The sequence below is a fragment of the Capsicum annuum genome, chromosome 3 (assembly GCF_002878395.1).
Source record: "Capsicum annuum cultivar UCD-10X-F1 chromosome 3, UCD10Xv1.1, whole genome shotgun sequence".
In the NCBI taxonomy this organism is placed as follows: domain Eukaryota; kingdom Viridiplantae; phylum Streptophyta; class Magnoliopsida; order Solanales; family Solanaceae; genus Capsicum; species Capsicum annuum.
In genome coordinates this window covers 160243739-160264263 of record NC_061113.1, presented here as the reverse complement: position 1 = coordinate 160264263, position 20525 = coordinate 160243739, and the positions used below count along the sequence as shown (strand labels likewise).

At 39.3% G+C, this 20525-nt stretch overlaps 1 protein-coding gene across 17 annotated transcripts; it reads left to right on the top strand.

The window, feature by feature from the left end:
* The first annotated feature begins 410 nt into the window (after positions 1-410).
* On the top strand, positions 411-9346 carry LOC107863577 (protein FAR-RED IMPAIRED RESPONSE 1). Of its 17 annotated transcripts, XM_047408407.1 has the most exons (13): positions 448-636; positions 770-958; positions 1091-1184; positions 5097-5181; positions 5269-7539; positions 7629-7685; positions 7788-7856; positions 7986-8054; positions 8142-8210; positions 8297-8341; positions 8419-8570; positions 8670-8691; positions 8787-9346. In XM_047408407.1, exons 5-11 carry the CDS (start codon positions 5422-5424, stop codon positions 8473-8475), a joined length of 2484 nt encoding a protein of 827 aa, XP_047264363.1. In that variant the 5' UTR covers positions 448-636; positions 770-958; positions 1091-1184; positions 5097-5181; positions 5269-5421; the 3' UTR covers positions 8476-8570; positions 8670-8691; positions 8787-9346. The 17 variants fall into 17 exon arrangements, with proteins under 17 accessions (XP_047264358.1, XP_016565045.1, XP_016565044.1 ...); XM_047408405.1 differs by lacking the exon at positions 1091-1184 and having other exon boundaries at positions 879-958; XM_047408409.1 differs by lacking the exon at positions 1091-1184 and having other exon boundaries at positions 5133-5181.
* The last annotated feature ends 11179 nt before the right edge of the window (positions 9347-20525 follow it).

Below are 20525 nucleotides of genomic sequence, written 5' to 3'. Positions count from 1 at the left end.
CACGTACCTAATAAATATTGCATCCTGCATACAAGACACATGTGCATCGCACGTTTTCTAAATTAGTAAAAGTTATGTATGTGAAAGATTATGTATTTGGGCCTCAGTAAAGTACCTAAAAATTAAAATTTGAGATTTTATAGAATTATGTATATCCTCCGTCTCAAATTATTCATCCTAAATTTTCTAATTTAATTTCTCATTTTATTTGTTTTTTTTCATTAGTTTTTCAAGAAGAAACAATTTTTTTTTCCATATTTTATTCTTTGAATTAGCTACTTTTTCTTTAAATTAAAATGTAAATATTTAATAGGAGTATTATGGTAAAATAAATATATTATTAATTATTTTTTAAATCAAAGGAGCGAGTAATTAATTACTGGACGGTTGGAATTTATAAAAGTTGATCTTAATTTTATTACCATTGTAACTAATCTATCCAACCAAGTTGATAATCATGTACAAGTGGGAACGTCCGGAGAAAAACAAATGAGGTACAACATCTTGGAGCTTAACGAGTACAACACAAGAGAGGACTGCAATACTCTCAAAATCCAAGACGTGGGGGGTCCTCTGATTCAAAGCAATCAGTTTCACATCGATTTCGTCTCAGACGCTTTTCGATCTCATTGGAAGGTCAGCTAAAGTGTTGATTTTTATTTCACTTCTCTTAAAACCTAACATTCAAATGACCCTGGGTCCTATTGACTTTTTTTTTTTTTATTTTTGCTTTTATTTGTGGAATAATCGGCCAATTGCATGTACTCAGCAAAAGTCTAAGTGGGTCATCTTCTTCTTGTGGTTGATATACGGGTCGAATTCATCCCCAAATTTTCTTCAATAAATTTTTATTTTCTTGAGCTTTTAATTATTTGTAGATTTTGCCTATGTGTGCATGTGGTGTTAATTTATCCGGTTATCCGCAGTTTCTATGGACACTCGTTTTTACCTTGACCAGGTTTGCTATTTTCTTCAATTTTCCCTTTATGTCTTCTTCTGTTTGCACGTTGTTTTGTGCTTTTGGTTATTGAAGTTTAACCTTGGTATTTTATTTTATTATTATTTTTTTTTATTTTTTACCCCTCCCTAGAAGCTCCTAGTGACTTGAATTCACAACCTTCGGGTTGAAACTGAGGGGTGCTTACCATCCGAGCAACTCTCTCTTATCAGTTCAACCTTGGAAGGTTGGTATCTCCTTGACTAATAGCTGAACAGTTTGATTGAATGCTTAAGTTGTGTTCGTTTTTGCTAACTTTACTCACATTTAGAAGAGTTATATATATATATATATATATATGTATGTATGTATATATATATATATATAACTTTCGACCCAACATAGGCTCTTGGTTATGGATTTGGGTATGAAGAAGAATAAAAAGAGGAGGAGTAAGGAGTGTAGACCGAGAATTAAGTGGGGCGGTTTGACGCCAGTGAATGCGTGGGAGATAGGGGAGAGGTTGGCGGGAATGGGGGTGTGGGAGTGTAGGGGGGACGTGGATAATATGTGGGACAGGGCGGCAGCGTGCATCAGGGAAAATGCAAGGGAGGTGTTGGGTGTTTCTAGGGGCCGGGCCGGACATCATCGGGGGGATTGGTGGTGGAATGAAGAGGTGGGGAAGAAAGTGGAGACCAAGAAAGAGTCGTATGCTAAGTTGGTGGAAAGTAAGGACGAAGAGGAGAAGCGGGTAAACAGGAAAGAGTACAAGCTAGCAAGGAAGGAGGCGAAGTCAGCGGTCACGGCAGCTAAGACGGCTGCTTTTGAGAGCTTGTATGCAGGGTTACAGGGGAAAGGAGGGGAGAAAAAGTTGTTCCGACTCGCTAAGGCTAGGGAGAGGAAGGGTCGTGACCTCGATCAGGTGCGGTGCATTAAGGGGGAGGACGGTAGAGTGTTGGTGGAGGACGGCCACATAAAGAAGAGATGGCAGTCGTACTTTCATAGGCTCTTGAATGACGAGGGGGACAGAGCTATTGTGTTAGGGGAACTGGAGCACTCAGGGGAGTGTCGGGATTTTAGCTATTGTAGACGTTTTAAGGTAGACGAGGTTAGACAGGCAGTCCGCAGGATGCGAAGGGGTAGGGCGACGGGGCCGGATGAGATACCGGTGGAGTTTTGGAAGTTCGTTGGAGAGGCTGGTGTAAGGTGGTTGACTGCATTGTTCAATGAAATTTTCAGGACAGCAAAGATGCCCGAGGCGTGGAGGTGGAGTACCATGATCCCCCTCTATAAGAATAAGGGGGACATTCAGTGTTGCAATAACTATAGGGGGATTAAGTTACTGAGTCACTCTATGAAGATCTGGGAGAGAGTGGTCGAGGTGAGGCTGAGACGGATAGTGTCTATCTCGGAAAATCAGTTCGGATTTATGCCCGGCCGCTCGACGACGGAGGCAATTCACCTGGTACGGCGGTTGGTGGAGCAATATAGGGAAAGGAAGAAGGATTTGCACATGGTGTTCATCGACCTAGAAAAGGCGTACGACAAAGTCCCCAGGGAGGTGCTTTGGAGATGCTTGGAGGTGAGTGGAGTACCGCAGGCATATAGCAGAGTAATTAAGGATATGTATGAGGGAGCGAAAACCCAGGTGAGGACGGCGGGAGGAGACTCAGAGCATTTCACTGTCCTGACAGGATTGCATCAGGGATCTACTCTTAGTCCCTTTTTGTTTGCGCTAGTAATGGATGTGTTAACGCGGCGTATCCAAGGGGAGGTGCCGTGGTGTATGCTTTTTGCAGACGATGTAGTCCTGATAGATGAGACGCGAGGGGGTGTGAACGACAAATTAGAGCTGTGGAGGCAAACTCTGGAGTCTAAAGGGTTCAGGGTGAGCAGAACCAAGACAGAGTATGTGGAATGTAAGTTTAATGACGTAAGGCGAGAGAATGAGGTAGTGGTGAGGCTAGAAGCGCAGGAGGTAAAGAAAAGGGATAAGTTCAAGTACCTCGGGTCCGTGATCCAGAGTAACGGTGAGATTGACGAGGATGTCTCGCACCGTATCGGGGCGGGATGGATGAAGTGGAAACTTGCATCGGGGGTGCTGTGTGATAAGAAGGTGCCGCCCAAGCTTAAAGGTAAATTCTATAGGGTGGTAGTCCGTCCGGCCTTGCTGTATGGAGCGGAGTGTTGGCCAGTTAAGAACTCCCACACCCAAAGAATGAAGGTGGCAGAAATGCGGATGTTGCGCTGGATGTGTGGACTGACCCGAAGGGATAGAGCTCGGAATGAGACTATCCGGGAGAAGGTTGGGGTGACTTCAGTGGAGTGTAAGATGCGGGAAGCACGATTGAGATGGTTCGGACACGTGAAGAGGAGGGGCATGGATGCCCCGGTCCGTAGGTGTGAGAGGCTAGCGTTGGATGGTTTTAGACGGGGTAGGGGTAGACCGAAGAAGTACTGGGGTGAGGTGATTAGGCGGGACATGGAACAGTTACAGCTTACCGAGGACATGACCCTAGATAGGAAGGTCTGGAAGACGCGAATTACGGCAGAGGATTAGGGCCTGTTCGGGTCGCTAATGTAGGGAGGTAATTGGTGGGGGTGTATTCCTGGTATGATTCCGTATTCAATGTTCTGTTCCGTGTTCCGTGTTCTATGTTTGTTACGAATCTGTGTGCTTTCCTCTGCTTTATATTCCTGCATTCCTGCTTTACTCTGTTTTATATTCCTTATGGCTGCAGTATCTATGTTATGTCATCTGCTTCTGTGCTGTACTATGTGTTTGTTTGATATCTCGTAACTTGAGCCGGGGGTCTTTCGGAAACAGCCTTTCTACTTCATCAGAGGTAGAGGTATGGACTGCGTACATCTTACCCCCCCAGACCCCACAAAGTGGGAATACACTGGGTTTGTTGTTGTTGTTGTTGTGTATGTATGTATGTATGTATGTATATATATGTATGTATCTATATATATATATATGTATGTATATATATATGTATGTATGTATGTATCTGTACACTTGACTGCATGGCCATGGTTGTTGCTTTGTATATATGTCAAAGGTTCTCCATGCTATTCTTTATTAGTTTACTGCTCCCTCAATTCTTTGTTATGTGATCCTATTTCCTTTTCAGTCCGTTCTATAAGGAATGACAGCTTTCTAAATTTTGATATAATTTAACTTAAACTTCTCATTTTATCCTTAGCGACAAACATTTGTGGCCACACAAATGTTATGGCATGTTTAAGACCACAAATTTCTAAAGCCTTAAAACTCACAAATGGTTTGGCGTGTTTAAGACCACAAATTTCAAAAGATTTCTTCTGTCATATACCCCAGTAAATAGTATCACATAGTTTGAAACGAAAAAGGTAGTTTGGTTTGCCGATCTCCTAGACAAGGGAGAGATTGCATGACGGTAAGGACCATTCGCCTCCAACCATAAGGTTGGGTTCTATTCATCAAGGGATCAAAGTTGGAAATGGTTGCTGTTAGGTAGTTTTTTTATTTTTTTTGGGGGTGGAGGGGGCTATTTTACCCTTTTTTTGGGGGTGGGGGGTGAGGGGGGAGGTTGTCTTGTAGTGAGGATTATGCTGGTAAATCTCATTGAGGAGTTGTGTTTCTCAATTCTCGAATATGGACAGGTGAATGCTGGCCGTAGTGTTGTCAAAGCAAAATTTACTGGAAATCCGCTTGAATAATTTTGATTATGACTTGTTAAATTGTCAATTCCATTCACTTCTCTTCTTTCTTTTCTCTGTGTAATCACAGTTGAGATTCCAAGAAAGCAGGATTCCTTCCTTTTTTTTTTTGAGAAGGTACAAGAAAACAGGGTTTCTTATAATTAATTAGCAAGAGGTAGGATATCTCATTTCGTTGACGGACATGATGGTTTAGTGGTTCAGTAAATTTGGTAACAGTATGGTCTATTTCTGGCTGAGCTGCTTGAAAGCTGCTTGTTTTGAGAGAATGTCTTCACTAAAGAAAATTATTCTACACATTGCAGTTTATTATTACTATTTTACTCCACATCATGTGATATCCATTTGGAATTCAAAATGTCCTGGCTTAAGCATAGTGAAAAGGCATTTCTTTGTATGCTATTGCAGACAAACTTTTGTTAAGTATAATTCATTTTCTTATTGTGGGTATTAGGATTAAAGTAGAAATATTGCTCTTCGTGGGTGCTAGACTTGGGTTTCAACCTGCTGCTGAACTGTGGATTGTGAACAAGATTCAGGTCAACTGTAGTCCGGTTGATTTTTAAGTTTCTTCATGAAGGAGAGTTGGATTAGTTGAAACTTTTGCATACTTTAAATTGGTGCAGGCCTATCAACAACAAAAGAAATTGTTTAGTACTGAATTGACATTTTCTTCTCTCGAGCTATTATTGGAGAAGATTGATTCTCGTGGAAATAACTCTTGAAGAGCTTTTCACACAACATGATTGAGCAACAAGAACTGAAATGTTGTCCAGACAATGGTTGATCATGGAGATGTCGTTCAAAGTAATGTTCAATTGACTGGTGATATGGTTGATGCTGTAGACAAGGCATGTCACAGTAGGGATGGTGGAGTTTCTCGATCTCCGAAGAGAAATATTACTGGAGTTGAAGAAAATGCAGATGTTGAGCCACATGATGGGATCGAATTTGAGTCCCATGAGGCTGCATATGCATTCTACCAAGAGTATGCCAAGTCCATGGGATTCACAACATCGATTAAGAACAGCCGCCGCTCAAAGAAATCAAAAGAATTTATCGATGCTAAATTTGCATGTTCTAGATATGGCGTGACCCCAGAATCAGATACTGGCAGTAGTAGACGTCCTAGCCTCAAAAAGACTGATTGTAAAGCAAGCATGCATGTTAAGAGAAAACGAGATGGAAAATGGTTTATCCATGAGTTTATAAAGAAGCATAATCATGAGCTTTTACCAGCCTTGGCTTATCATTTCCGAATCCACAGGAACGTTAAACTTGCAGAGAAAAATAACATTGATATTCTTCATGCAGTTAGTGAACGAACAAGAAAGATGTATGTTGAGATGTCTAGACAATGTGGTGGAAGTCAAGAAATTGGCTTGCTGGCTAATGATTTAAATTACCAATTTGATAAAGGCCGGTGCTTGTCATTAGAAGAAGGAGATGCGCAAGTTATGCTAGAATATTTCATGCATATCCAGAAAGAGAATCCTTATTTCTTTTATGCAGTTGATCTCAATGAAGATCAACGCTTAAGGAATTTATTCTGGGTTGATGCCAAAAGTAGGAAAGACTATGTCAGCATTAGTGATGTGGTTTTCTTTGATACCAGCTATATGAAAAGCAATGAGAAGATGCCTTTTGCTCTTTTTATTGGGGTAAACCATCATTGTCAACCTATGTTGCTTGGATGTGCACTTGTAGCAGATGAGACCAAACCAACATTTGTGTGGTTGATGAAGACGTGGCTTAGAGCAATGGATGGGCAGGCTCCGAAAGTGATAATTACGGATCAAGATAAGTCACTCAAAGAAGCTATTGAAAACATTTTCCCATGTTCACATCACTGCTTTGCGCTTTGGCATGTGCTTGAAAGAATTCCGGAAATACTTGCTCATGTCGTAAAGCAGCATGAGAATTTCATGGAAAAATTCAGCAAGTGTATATTTAAGTCGGCAACTGATGAGCAATTTGATTTAAGATGGTGGAAGATGGTCAGCAGATTTGAACTACAAGAGAATGAGTGGGTTCATACACTGTATGAGGACCGCAAAAAGTGGGTTCCAGCTTACATGAGAGGCAGGTTTATGGCTGGAATGTCAGCAGCTCAACGATCGGAGAGTGTAAGCTCCTTCTTTGACAAGTACATTCAAAAGAAAATCAGTCTCAAAGAATTCATGAGACAATATGGAATGATTCTGCAAAATAGATACGAAGAGGAAGCTGTAGCGGACTTTGATACATTGCACAAACAACCAGCTTTAAAATCACCATCGCCTTGGGAAAAGCAGATGTCAACAATTTATACACATGCAATATTTAAGAAATTTCAAGTTGAAGTATTGGGTGTAGTTGGATGCCATCCAAAGAAGGAAGCTGAAAATGGAGAAAATGTAACTTTTAGAGTTGATGACTGCGAGAAAGATGACAATTTTATGGTCACATGGAATGAGTCAAGATCAGATGTTTCTTGTTCGTGCCTTCTATTTGAATACAAAGGTTTCCTCTGTAGGCATGCAATGATTGTACTTCAGATGTGTGGTCTTTCAAGCATCCCATCTCAATTTATTTTGAAGAGGTGGACCAAAGATGCGACGAATGTGTTAACATTTGAGGGGACAGAAAGAATTCAAACCAGGGTACAAAGATACAATGATCTCTGTAGAAGGGCAATTTTGTTGGGTGAGGAGGGCTCTTTATCCGAGGAGAGTTACGACATTGCCTTCCGTGTCCTAGATGAAGCTTTAAAGAACTGTGTGAATGTTAACAATAGAAGTTCTGCATTGACAGAATGTAGCAGCAGTGCTGTTGGACTTCGTGATCTCGAAGGAGATACTCAAGGAATTCATTTTACCAAAACATGTAGGAAGAAAAGTACAAACAAGAAACGGAAGGTTGGTTGTAGGATCATCGATTGTTTTTACAGAACTCGTTATAATAATTTGGATCCACTTAGGTGACCATTAACATAATGTTATCTCAGGTGCACTCTGAACCAGAAGCTGCAATAGTTGAAGCTGAAGACAGCTTACAACAAATGGTTTGTTTCTTAGCACTGTAGTTGTTATTTTGCTGCCTATTGAAAATATCTTTGCTCGTGTGAGACTTTGGTGATATATTAATTTTACTTTGCTGGTTATAGGATAATCTTACTGTGGGTGGAATGACGTTGAATGGCTATTATGGCACACACCAGAATATGCAGGGACTGGTAGGTTACAATATTTCCCTAGATCATATTCCTGATTATTACTTATTCTCGCATAAAGAGAATGTGTCAGTGCAAGTAAAATTTTTTGATTTTCTACTGTTACGATCACGAATTAGAGTTCACTCGCAGATACAGTTGAATTTGATGGAGCCTCCCCATGATGGTTATTATGTTAACCAACAGAATATGCAGGGACTGGTATGTTAATTTGGTCTATTAATTTGATTTTGTATACAAGTTTGATTGAGATCAATGTAAACGAGAGCTGTTCTAATCATGCTGCAGGGACACCTCAATACAGCTACACCTGACCATGATGGATTTTTTGGGTCTCAACAAAGCGTTCCAGGACTAGTATGCTATGCTACTATTTAACGTTCTTGGCTAGAAATTACGATTCAGAGTATGAATATTTTAAAATGATTCTTCCATTCATTTAGGGGCATTTGGATTTTAGGCTGCCAAGTTTCACATATGGTTTGCAGGTTTGTCCATTATCTCCAGTTTTGCATTTCGTAATTTACAGGGGACAAATAACATCCAGCATCTTATGTCACTTCAGGATGAGCCTAGTCTAAGAGGTGCTCAGCTGCATGGAAACAATGCTAGACATGCATGATGATGATTGCTTCTTTTGATTGTGCGCTTCCTTTTGAAAGAGAGCTCATCAAATTTTTGTTAATGGATACCAAGTGTTTCCTGTTTCTAGATTAGGTAATACTGCACTGTTGTCCTTCCACTACTGCTTTTAAATTTCAGAACAGCGCAGACTGCTTGGTCTAACTTTTTTTTTTTTCATATTGTGCTTTCCAGTTTGATGACTGAATTACTGTGGGTAAGTATTTGCTACTTGAGGAAATTTCTTTGCTACTATCAAATAAATTTGGATTTCTGAACTGTTATAATTATTCACTTGTGTATTCATTGAAGTTGACACTAAAGGCTGGAGCAGCAAGTTCCAATTTTGATGTCATGCCTTGGTAGATGGATTTTAGGTTATTGTTGTACCCTTTTCTCACAGCAGTGGAAGTTCAAGTTGGTTTACAAAACCAGATGTATATCTTAAGTAAATATCAGAGATGACGATTCACAATTTTTAGACGCCAAAGGAAATTTGAATTTTTTCATGAGCCTAGTCTCCGTTTGTGTTTCCCTTGTTGCCGACTTCTCATTACTCATGGTGGAAGCTGTTATTTCGTGGCATCACTTATTGTCCTAGGTTCAGGGACTCTATCCACCTTTGAATTATTATCCAAGGAGTATAACTTTTTAAGTGAGAATGTAAGCGATTTTTCTATCCCATCAGGTCGTCATTTACAAATTATTCACTTCGAAAATTTTTGGATTAGCAACTTGAAAAATAAGACTGCAAACCTTGTATTGCAGGTTAAACTGCACTGTTGTAAAATTTTATGTCCGTGGCGATAAGTTTAATCTTCCTTCAAGAATATGATGCCATAACCAACTTTGATTAGTTGAATGTGTTCCATCTAAATGGAATGTATCATGCATGGGAGAGCATTTATTACAAGTTGTTCATCTTTCATCAATTGGTCTTTGCTGTTTCTTCTCGTTCTCTATGTAATCTACTTCCCACTACATGTTCTAATTACATTTCATGTAAAGTCTCAATATGTAGCTTAGTGTAATGACCCCTACATCATCATGCCACATAGGCACCACATGGAATAAAGTGAAGTCTCACATAAGAGCAAGACTACACTTTAGTAGAATATTCTAGAGAATTAGTGATATTTCCCAAGGAAAATTCTAGAATTCCTTAGATTTGCATGGAAAGTCTGGAATCTCCTAGTATTGTAGAAGGCTCTAGGGACAGGACTATTTTGTAAATATTTAGGGACTTTGTAACAGTTCTTATTTACACATTAGCTCTTACTTGAGTAGTATAAATAGAGAGACACTTATTTGTAATAGCATTAAGCAAAAATCTTTCAAGTTCTCTCTAATATAAAAGTCTCCTTTGAAAATTCTCTTATCTGTTTCTTAAAATTAGCTTTCTCTTAGCGATGTAGTGTTAAAAAGGCTTATTTGAGCTTGTAAGACCGTGAAAGATTTGTGAGTAAGTTGTCAATTGTTGCACGGGATACTTAGTAGATGTCTAAGTCATTGACAACATGGTATCGAAGAAAAGATTAATACTAAGGGAATGGCAAACGAGGGACATTAATGCTGCTAGCACCACCAACGTCTAATAGGATGCTACAGAGAAACACCAAAAGAGGAGAAAGAATCATAAGGGTGAGGAACTAATGTCCGACTCCACAAAATGAAGTGCTGGCATCCTACTCACCTTAGGCTACTGGGGCGAGTGACAACGAACTAGAGAAGGTGTCCCAAGATGTCACGTTGGGAATACAATGGACCGCTAGGGTTGACATGATGAGGTAGGTAGTGGAGATTTTTAGGAAACGTTAAACGAGATCGATGACAAGTTCATGACTCTTGAGGACTTCATCCTTGAGGAGAATGAAAACGTCTGAAAAGAGTTGGAAGGGGAGATGGGGGAAACAATCACTTGGAGTGTCGGCTCATGGAAGCATTAACCATGAAGGCTAAGATGAAGGCACTCGAGGGGGAGATTCAAGATGGAGGGTCTGCGACATTCGAAAAAGAGAGGGAGGCCAAAATTGAGGCTCCGAAGCCACCTATGTTCAAAGGCGTTCGTGATGCACAAGAGGTTGATAATTTTCTTTTGGCATTTGGAGAATTATTTCAAGTGCAAAAAGGTGAAGAGTGATGAGAACCAGATCAACACTGTTGTGTTGTATCTCTCAGAAATGGCCATGCTATGGTGGAAACGTCTGAAATGGACAAGGGACTTTGCACCATCAACACATAGAAGTAATTTTGAGCAGAGTTCAAGAGGGCTTTCTTTCCCAACAATGTACTCTATGAGATGGACCACAGGTTTCGTGAGTTGAAGCAGACAGGCAGCATACGAGCATACGTGAAAGAGTTCCCCATTCTTACGTTTCAGATTCCCAACCTCAGATGAAGATAGTTGTTCCACTTTGTGGATGGGCTACAAAATTGAGCCAAGAGAGAGTTGGAGGCGGACATGTTAGTACTATTGATGAAGCCATTATACAGATTGAAGCTTTGACAAACTTTAGGCGTGACAAACATGACAAAAGTAAAGTTAAGGATAGAAGGAGTTGTCATGCCAAAGGTAGGGGAGATAGGAATAATAGTCGCACCCCAAAAATCATGACATCAATAAGTTCGATGATAGAAGTTAGGATACCAAAACTGCATCGAGAAAAATGCGTATACAATGAAGGGAGCTGTCTGCTACATGTGTGGTGGACCGTACGGCTATGTAACGTGCTCTAAATGAAGATGAAAGGATAAAGATGCATAGGACTGAGGATAAGGTTCAGGCATGACACAGTTGGGCATTATTGGACTATATAAAGCAATCACAAAGCAGTCGGAGAGACCGTAGGAATACAACACCCAATGTATAGTCGACCTGCTCGAGCTATGGTTGACTCGAGTGCAGAAACCAATATCATGACCAAGGAAGCAACAACAAAGTTGGGGTTGAGTTTCAGTCTAAGCAATAACTGTCTCAAGACAGTCAATATGCCACTTACTCTTGTGTGTGGAGTTGCTAAATGAGTAAGCATCAAATTGGGCAAGCGGTAATTGGGCAAGCGGTAAGGTAAAACCAACTTCACTAGCGCTCTTGTAGATATTTTTAATATAATTCTTGGGTAGGAGTTCTTCTACCTCTAATTGCTCTTGCTTATGGAGCGAGAAAGATCTTGTAAAGTTCCTATGTTTAAACTTCCAAAAATGGAAGAACAAACACAATTATCGGTGATGCATCTTGTGAAGGGCCTTAATAAGGGGAGCCACCATTGCAAGTTTGGGTGAAGACAGTGGTGCCCAAACATTGCCATTCTATATAGAGAAGGTGCTTTAAGAGAATTAGAACGTGATGCATGAAGAAATTCTGAAGCATTTACCTTTTAGGCGCGAAATAGATCATAAGATCAAGTTAGAGCCTGGAGCTAAGGCATGCACATAGGCCTCATACAACATAGCTCCACCCGAGTTAGAGGATTTAAGAAAGCATTTGAAGGAATTGCTTGAAGTCGGTCATATCCACCCATTGAAAGCCCCTTATGGAGTGCCAGTCTTATTTCAAAAGAAGAAGGATGGGTCGTTGCGGCTAATCATAGACTATAAGGCACTCAACAAAGTAACAGTAAAGAATAAGTACCTTATCTCGCTTGTTGTTGACCTATCAAAGTCTTGGAAAGAATAAATACTTTACTAATGTGGATTATCGAAAGGGTTACTATGAAATACGCATAGTATAGGGGATGAGCCAAAGACGATATGTGTGACGAGATACGGAGCCTACGAGTGGTTGGTGACGCCCTTTGGCTTAACCAATGCACCCGTACCTTTAGCACACTATTGAATAACATTTTTAGCCCTACTTGGACCAGTTTATGGTAGTGTACCTAGACGGCATAGTCATTTGCAATAACATTTTAGAAGAGCATGATGAGCACTTGAAAAAGGTTTTCTAGGTCTTACGGGAGAACTAGCTTACATCAAATAAAAAAAGTGTGAGTTCGCCCTATATGAAATACACTTCTTGGGTCATGTCATTATACAGGGGTGATTACATATGGACGAGGCCAAGGTGCGTGTTAGAGGAACCCACGAAGGTGACCGAGCTTAGATCTTTACTTGGACTTGCTTACTATTATCACAGGTTCATTAGCAGCTACTCTGCTAAGGCTGCCCCACTGTCCAAGTTACTGAAGAAGAATAAACCATTGGTTTGAAGCGAGCATTGTCAAAAGATATTTGAAGATCTTATGACTGCCATGAAAGAATAACCAATCTTGGCACTGCTTGATCTCATTAAGACATTTAAGGTACACACTTATGCTTCTGACCTTGCTATTAGAGGTGTCTTGATGCAAGATAGACACCCTATTGCTTTTGAGAGTTGCAAGCTAAACAAACAGAACGACAATACACCATACAAGAAAAGTAGATGTCATTCACAGTGCATTGCCTAGTCACATGAAGACATTACTTGCTTGGGTCCAAGTTCATGGTTAAGACCAACAATGTGACCACAAGCTACGCCTAGTAAAAAAAAAAGCTCACATCAAAGCAAGCTAGGTGGTAGGATTTCTTGGTTGTATTTTACTACATGTTAGAGTACAAGCCGGGCAAAGGTAACGTTGTGGTTGAATCCTTGAGTAGAAAGTTTGAGCGTGTTTCCATCACCATGACCAACTATGACATTCGAGTTGCTATCAAGAATGGAATGTAACACGACTTGGAAGCAAAACAATTTATGGAGTTAGATGCTAAGGCAAGGTGAGATGTTTCTGGTTCAAGGATGGACTATTTCTCACCATAGTTCAGAGGGTTTAGGTGCCCAAATTTGGAACATTAGACGACATATCATGAAGGAAATCCACAATACATTATGTGCCGGACACTCGAGCCATTGCCACACAAGGTCCTTGATTGAGTCAGTCTATTATTGTCCACACATGTATGAAGATATTGGATGTTATGTGCGGACTTGTCTTGTGTGCCAACAAGATAAAGTGGAGCAGCGACAACCCGGAGGACTCATTGAGCCATTACCTATTGTAGAATGTGTCATTACCTATTGTAGAATGTCAATGAGAGAGTATGATTATGGACTTTGTCACTTGTTTCCAAAGTCCGAAGGATATGGGACGATTATGGTCATAGTGGATATATTTTTAAAGTATGCTAGCTTCATGCATGCCACAGTAGGTTATACCGCCAAAGAGGTTGCCAAACTATTCTTCAAGAATGTAGTAAAGTATTGGGGTTTACCAAGGCACATCATTAGCGATTTTGATATGCTTGGTACAGAGTTACATTTATCTAATAGTTTCCACCCAAAACAAGTGGATAGATGAGATAGGTCAATGCCTTATTGGAGTGCTACTTGAGGCACTTTATGAGTTCACACTAGAGGGATTGGGCGAGGCTCTTAGATATATCTTAATTCTCATATAACTTACAGTGAAGCAAGTCTATTGAGTAGACACCATTTGAGTTATCCACTGGCCAACAACCATAATCTCCACATTAACTACTAGTCCCATTTAACAGAAGGAGTTTGGTGGCTTACCATATGGCCAAGGGGTTCGAAGAACATCTCGACACCGCTAGTCGTACTTGAGTAGTGTAGCAAAGAAGATGAAGAAGTTTGCCGATCGCAAGCGTCGTCCCACAGATTATAAGGTTGGGGATATGGTCTTGGTCAAGTTTAACCCAAGATAGTTTAAGGCATTACGAGGCATGCATCAGAACTTGGTACAGAAGTATGGGGGGCCATTTAAGATCATTGCTTAGGGGGCAAGATCGCATATAAGTTAGTGCTACCACCTCATTTTAAGGTTCATCCCATCTATCATATGCTAGCATGTTGAAGCCATACCATGAAGACAAGGATGATCCCAACAGAGGTCAGTTCGATCAGGCATCTATTATTATCCCTCCTCACATGATCAGGAGGTTGAGGCTATAACTGACTATTAGGCTCTCTGCGAAAGCAAGTACAAAATGTCATCTCTATGTTCATCATACATTGGAAGGGGCAATCACCAACGGAGGCCACATGGGAACAATATGAAGACTTGTGGCAATTCAAGGATAAGATTCGGGATTTTATACAACAGCAATATGCCACGATCATCACAACATCAAGTGAGGGAGAGTGTGATGACCCGCTATGTCATTGTCACACCCAGTTTTATTCATTTTTAAGTTCAAGGTTTTTAATTATTAAAAGTGACTGAAAGAAAGTGTTTCGAAAAAAAATCCACATTCAAACTCAGAGTTACCACTTGGCATGGACTTGGTGTGCCAAGTCACTTTTAAGATATTTCCCCTTTCAAAACTATTTGAATCTTAAAAAATACTGATTTGTGAACAGAGATCTTTGTTTAGGAATTTTATTGATCGAGGAAAAGATGTTAGACATCCCTCGTGATATTGATCTAGCTACGAAAGAGTAGTTCTCAGATTAGTCATGATGATCATAGTGGAAAGAGTCCCCATTAGACTTGTGGACTTTTGTATGGTCTCGTTAGGCCATGGTGACCATTTTGGATTATGGGGGGAAGTATCTCAAAGTATTTAAGGATCTTGGTTTAGTTGTGTCGTGATGAGACACTAGTTCAGAGAGTGCCCCAGATATGAGATAGATGATCAGGTAGAGTTAGCATGTATTCCCCCCATCCTAGTGTTCCTAAGATAGGCTATGATTGTAGAAGAGTGGACATAATTCTAGAGACTTCTCTCTACATCAGTTGGCTAGCGATTTGGGCTCAATTTGTGTCTCGCTATGTTGATGTTTTAGAAGTTTGCTACGACTAAAGATAGACTAACTACTAGTCTAGAGAGTGTCCTCGACATACGATTTCTTGTCATTCAACTCATTCAGATTACCCGTGATGTTGTGGCATCATCAGTTAGAGATAGTGCACATGAAATCTCAGTTGATAATTCAGTCGGTCGATCTGAGTTGGACCCATTAAGATTTATTTTCACTATGCCCATCAGGCATGTGATGGAAGATGTCACCATGATTGGTGTGCTTTTACTTCCCGCATTTATATTTTATTATGTCTATTGGGGTTTTCATACCCATTGAATATGCCTTAATGAATTGATATCGGTTATTATGTGCCTTATTATTAAATCTATGATTACGTCACTACTCTGTGGTTTGTTTTTTAGTAGTGGAGAAGGTAGATCAGTGTTGATATTTTCCTATATGGATGTAGCTTTTGGGTTTGAGTTCCATTTACCTTAGCATATTGTCCTTATTATGGTCCTTGAGTGGTACATGCTATTGGTCATTTTGGTACTTCCTGTTCATTATATTGATGTTGCTATTGCTACCACTGCTTGCAGTTATTGATATTACTTGACGTTATTACTTGATGAAATTGATCCTCCCCAAGTAGCTGTTCAGACTAGTGTTATCTACTTAGAATTTCATTTTGTAATCTTATTCAGTGGCTTGAGTAGACATAACCCGATTTGATGATTTCTTTCCCCTAGCATGGCAAGGTCGGCTGTGTTCCCTCTTAGTTAGTTGTTTTAGATTATTTTGGTGATGTATTTTGATATTGAAGGAAAGTTGACCTTCTATGGTGCTGATATGATTCTAGAGTCGACGACTTAGTTATATCGCTCGTTTTTGTGCTTGGGATACTTAGACTTGCCTTCTGGGTTGCATAGGACTTCGTTGTGGTTATCCATTCCTATATAGCCCATTTTTTAGCGTGAACAGTTTTGGATTCATTCTTATCTTATGGCTCTTTCATCATCGATAGTGGTTTTAAGATTGAGATATCGTGCATTCATCTCATAGATTGGTTGGGTTCATTCTTTTGTGGTGGGTTGCACTTGTTATTAGCATGGAGGTTGGATGTTCCTTTCCTACGATATGGTTTTGCCTTAATTTGAGTTAGAGGGTTAGAAGAAAGTGGCCTTTCTTGTGACAGCCTCTTAGGTTGGCAAATTGGAAATTCGTCATATTGAGTCATTGATTTCTGGTTGTTGTCTTGACTTTTACCCTAGATTTTTGAGATTTGTTTTTTTTTCTTTGATTGGGTGATACTTAGGCAGATTCAAGAAATCTCCATTTCGGAGTTCATTCTTGGTGGAGTGTTTCTCCCTAATGATATGTGCCTATGACTATTCTTTGCCTAGATGGAGTATTGGATTGATTAGTTGTCGGCTTCAATTATATTTCTCTGTGTTACTAGAGTTTTTGCCTTCACTGGTGTGTCTTGCATCCTTAGGGAGATTTTAAGTATGTCTTGATAGTTCATGCCCTACAGTGGATATGGAGTGGGTTATTTACATTTTCAGCTAGTGATTCACCCATTGGCATAATTTCTGTTTTGTTGTTATATTTTGTACCTCTAGCTAATATAGGGTTGGTTGCTTGCATTTTCAGTCGAGGGTTATTCCTGTGATGATTTTTGTTCTTCATATATGTCTCGACTGTGGATCAGTATTAATTATCTCAGATATATTAGATTTGGATACTAGAGTCGATTTGAGATAGCTAATATTTATATAAACTTATTGGCTCAATTTTAATTTGATGCCTTAGAATGGCGATTCGAAAATACAATGAATTTGGCGTATTAATGCCTACCTATTTTTAGTTTTGGTTTGGTAGTTGAGATCGAGCAATTTATCCTTGGTATTGAGAATTCAGTTTGGTGTTGTAGAGCTTGTGTGCATCCTTCGTTTTAGAGTTGTCCTAGTTCAGATTTTATTTATAGGCTGATTGAGCCTACTCTGTGGTTACCTATTCGTTCTTCTCAATTTTTGATGGATTACAGGTGATAAGTGTTTAGATGATAGATCATGGACACGGTATTGGTTCTCTTAGCTTTGACCTCGAGTCCCTAATTTTCTTTGGAAATTTTTGATGATATACTCAGTGGGAGTAATATACTTGAGATGGATTCAGTAAGGTTTCATTCTTGGTTAATGGGACATTATAGAGCGGTTATTTAGTGATGAATAGTTATATCTTAGGATTCTAGCGGTTCAACTTCAGTTCTTTGTGATGAGACTATGTTGAAGAGACTCAGGTGATTTTCCTCCTGGTTTGGAGTGGGTATCAGGTGTGGAATGGTAAAAGAAGGGTATATTTGGATTTAGAGTCGATGATATGACTCATGTCTTGTTTTTTTTTAGCTTGGATGGTCCATTGTTTGATTATGCGTGTATCAAGATAGTATTAGTGAATTGTAGTTCAGTTTTTGTGCATCAGCCTTTTTAGTTCAGTTGGAGGCCAGTTATTGGTCGGAGTTGAATTTTGGCTGTTTGGAAGTAAAGTGAGGGTGCTGGTTGAAAAAAGGATACTTGTGGTAAAATCCCGTATAAGCATTTTCTCTTTGCTGAGGTTATTTGGGAAATCATGCTCGAAGCATACGAGCATAGTACCTCATCCCTTCGAGCTTTTGAGATTTTTCCTATTTGTTGACTTTCGGGGATGAAAGTACTTTTAATAATGGATATTATAATGACCTTGACAGTTATTTTCCATATTTCCTCTTATTTCTGCCCTTTGAGCATCTCCATTGTTGCCCAAGTCATATATGACTTTCTAGGACTGACGGTTCGGTTACTGGGTAGATCATTTGTTTTTTAGAACCAATTCTCTATTTAGAAGTATTCGTTGGTTCCCCATGGCCACCGGGCGAAAACTTAAGTAAGACGATCTCAGATGTAAATTTTGACTGCTCTAGCAGCTTTGGAATATCAATTTTAGGCTGGTTAGACCTTTGGTTCGGGTCCCGATACCCCCGAGCTTATTTCGATCTATCAATTGAAAAGTTGAAAATTTGAAAGTTTAGGTGTGGTACTCACATTTGGTCGAAACGACCTCAAATTTTAAATCCAACTTCGCCAACACGTTTGGAGCATTGAATGTAGTATGATTACATTGTTCATTTACAAAAATCAAATTCTGAATGAATCCCAAGGCATCATTGGAACATTGGAAATTTTCCAAGATATGCTGGTTCTAGTGCGACGACGATCATGGAAAAGAGGATGGAAATCGTGACACAACGATCATGGAAAGGCCACAACGATCATGGCATCGCAATAGAAGCCTATGTCTCAGTGATCGTGACATCTTTTCACCTGGGGGTCTATTTATAGACCTCATAGTTGCGAATCGGGTCATTTTCTCTTCACCCTTGAGAGCTTAAAACCCTAAATGGGTATAATAACTAAAAATTTATGATAGTGGGTCACTTGAGAGCTTGTTTATCATCTATTATTGTGAATATCTTTGATTTTAAGGTAAGAATCCTTCGAATACATGGTTAAATTTCTTAGTTTGAACCCAAAACCCAAAATTTAATTAGGGCTTGATTTTAGCCCAAAGTTTACTTTTGTTTTCACCCATTTCTTGGGGGTTATGATTCCTTGTTCATGTATGAGCATTGGGTTGACCTCAAAATGTATTTTTTGTACGTGGGACCTATTTGGGGGTTTTGGTGTCATTTTTTGGACCCGAAGTACAATAGTGCAATATGGGTATCGTTAGACTCGTATAGATGATTAGATTATATTTTTGATAGCGTGATTGGATGTTGGGGATTATGAAGTGAAAACGAGCATGTGGTGCATGATATTAGGTTTTACGTTTCAGCTTTGAGTAGGCTTCTATGTACTCTTCTTCGTAGATAATGTGTGATATATATATTGCATGTGAACATGAATGTTAAGTTTGATTATGGATAGGATGACTTCTTATTGAATATTTAAGTTTGAGGATTAGACGAGGCTTTTGACCCGTAAGTTGAAATGCTTAATACCCTTTTAGGATCCTATGGCCTCCTACTTTGATTGAACTAATTCATAGATTAGATATGATATAATGATGTGTTTGGTATGCAAATTTAAGAATTGGAAGTATGATTAGTATATTTTAACTCGTTGGATTAATGTGGTGATCTTGAAATCATAATTTGGGTAGAGCTTACTTGAATGCCCTTGTTTCTAGTCGATGTTCCTATATTAGGTTTGAATGTGGCTTACTTGACATCTAGAAGTTGAACCAGATACCTTAGCCTAGTTTGGGGTATACATTTGACTAAGTACGAAAATTGAGGATTAGAAGTGGGGCCGTCTGACCCACTTAGGCCAAGACTTGTGTTAGCCTTGTGGATTTAGTTGCGGATGTTAGACATAGTTGAGACCAGTAAACCTTAGTGTAAGGTTACTTCGTTACTTAGCAAATTGTGATGATGTTCTCCGGATTGTAACTAATGAGTTATGGCTATGTTAATCCTTATAAAAATGATATTGGGACTTTAGAGAGCTATTTCCTCTTAGACATTATTTTGGGGCTTTAGAGATGTTTCCTAATGGAGGCATTCATCCCTCATATACATCACGTTGGGTCCTTAGAGATGTTATTCTTTTTTGATATGTTTCTCGAGCCTCATAGATGTTATTTCTTCTTAATTGTGATTATTGAGCCTATAGAGATTATATCCCTCTTCGATATGATTAATGGCCTTTAGTGGTGATACTCCTCATAGTCATGATATACGACCTATAGTTATGCGATGTCTTATAGATGTAAAAGGCCTCATAGTAATGAGTTATGTTTTTTCGATATATTATGCCTCTTAGATGTGAGATGCCTCCTAGATGTGAGATCATTATAGATATGCTACGACTTATAAATATGATTATCGCCATGAGTTCTGGATATGTATGTGGGCCTAAGGCCGAGATTATGAAGTTGTGATTATTTCGGACATATTATTCGGCCAAGGACCATTCTATGATATTAGTTGGATATCCGGGAAATATTTATCCTTTTAAGGAATACGGTTGTTGAATATGGATACATATATGTTTATATTGCTTACGATTTCATTGACTGAATACTGGTGATGACATGCATAGATTTGGTATGATCATGATTATTATATCAGTATTGATTTAATCCTAGCTGAAATACGACTTTATCACTGTTTTTCAAAAATAAACATTAGAAATCCCCTTTTCACCTTGATGGTGAATTTCTTTGTTATAATAATTCCTTACTAAACAAAATATTCATACAATTAA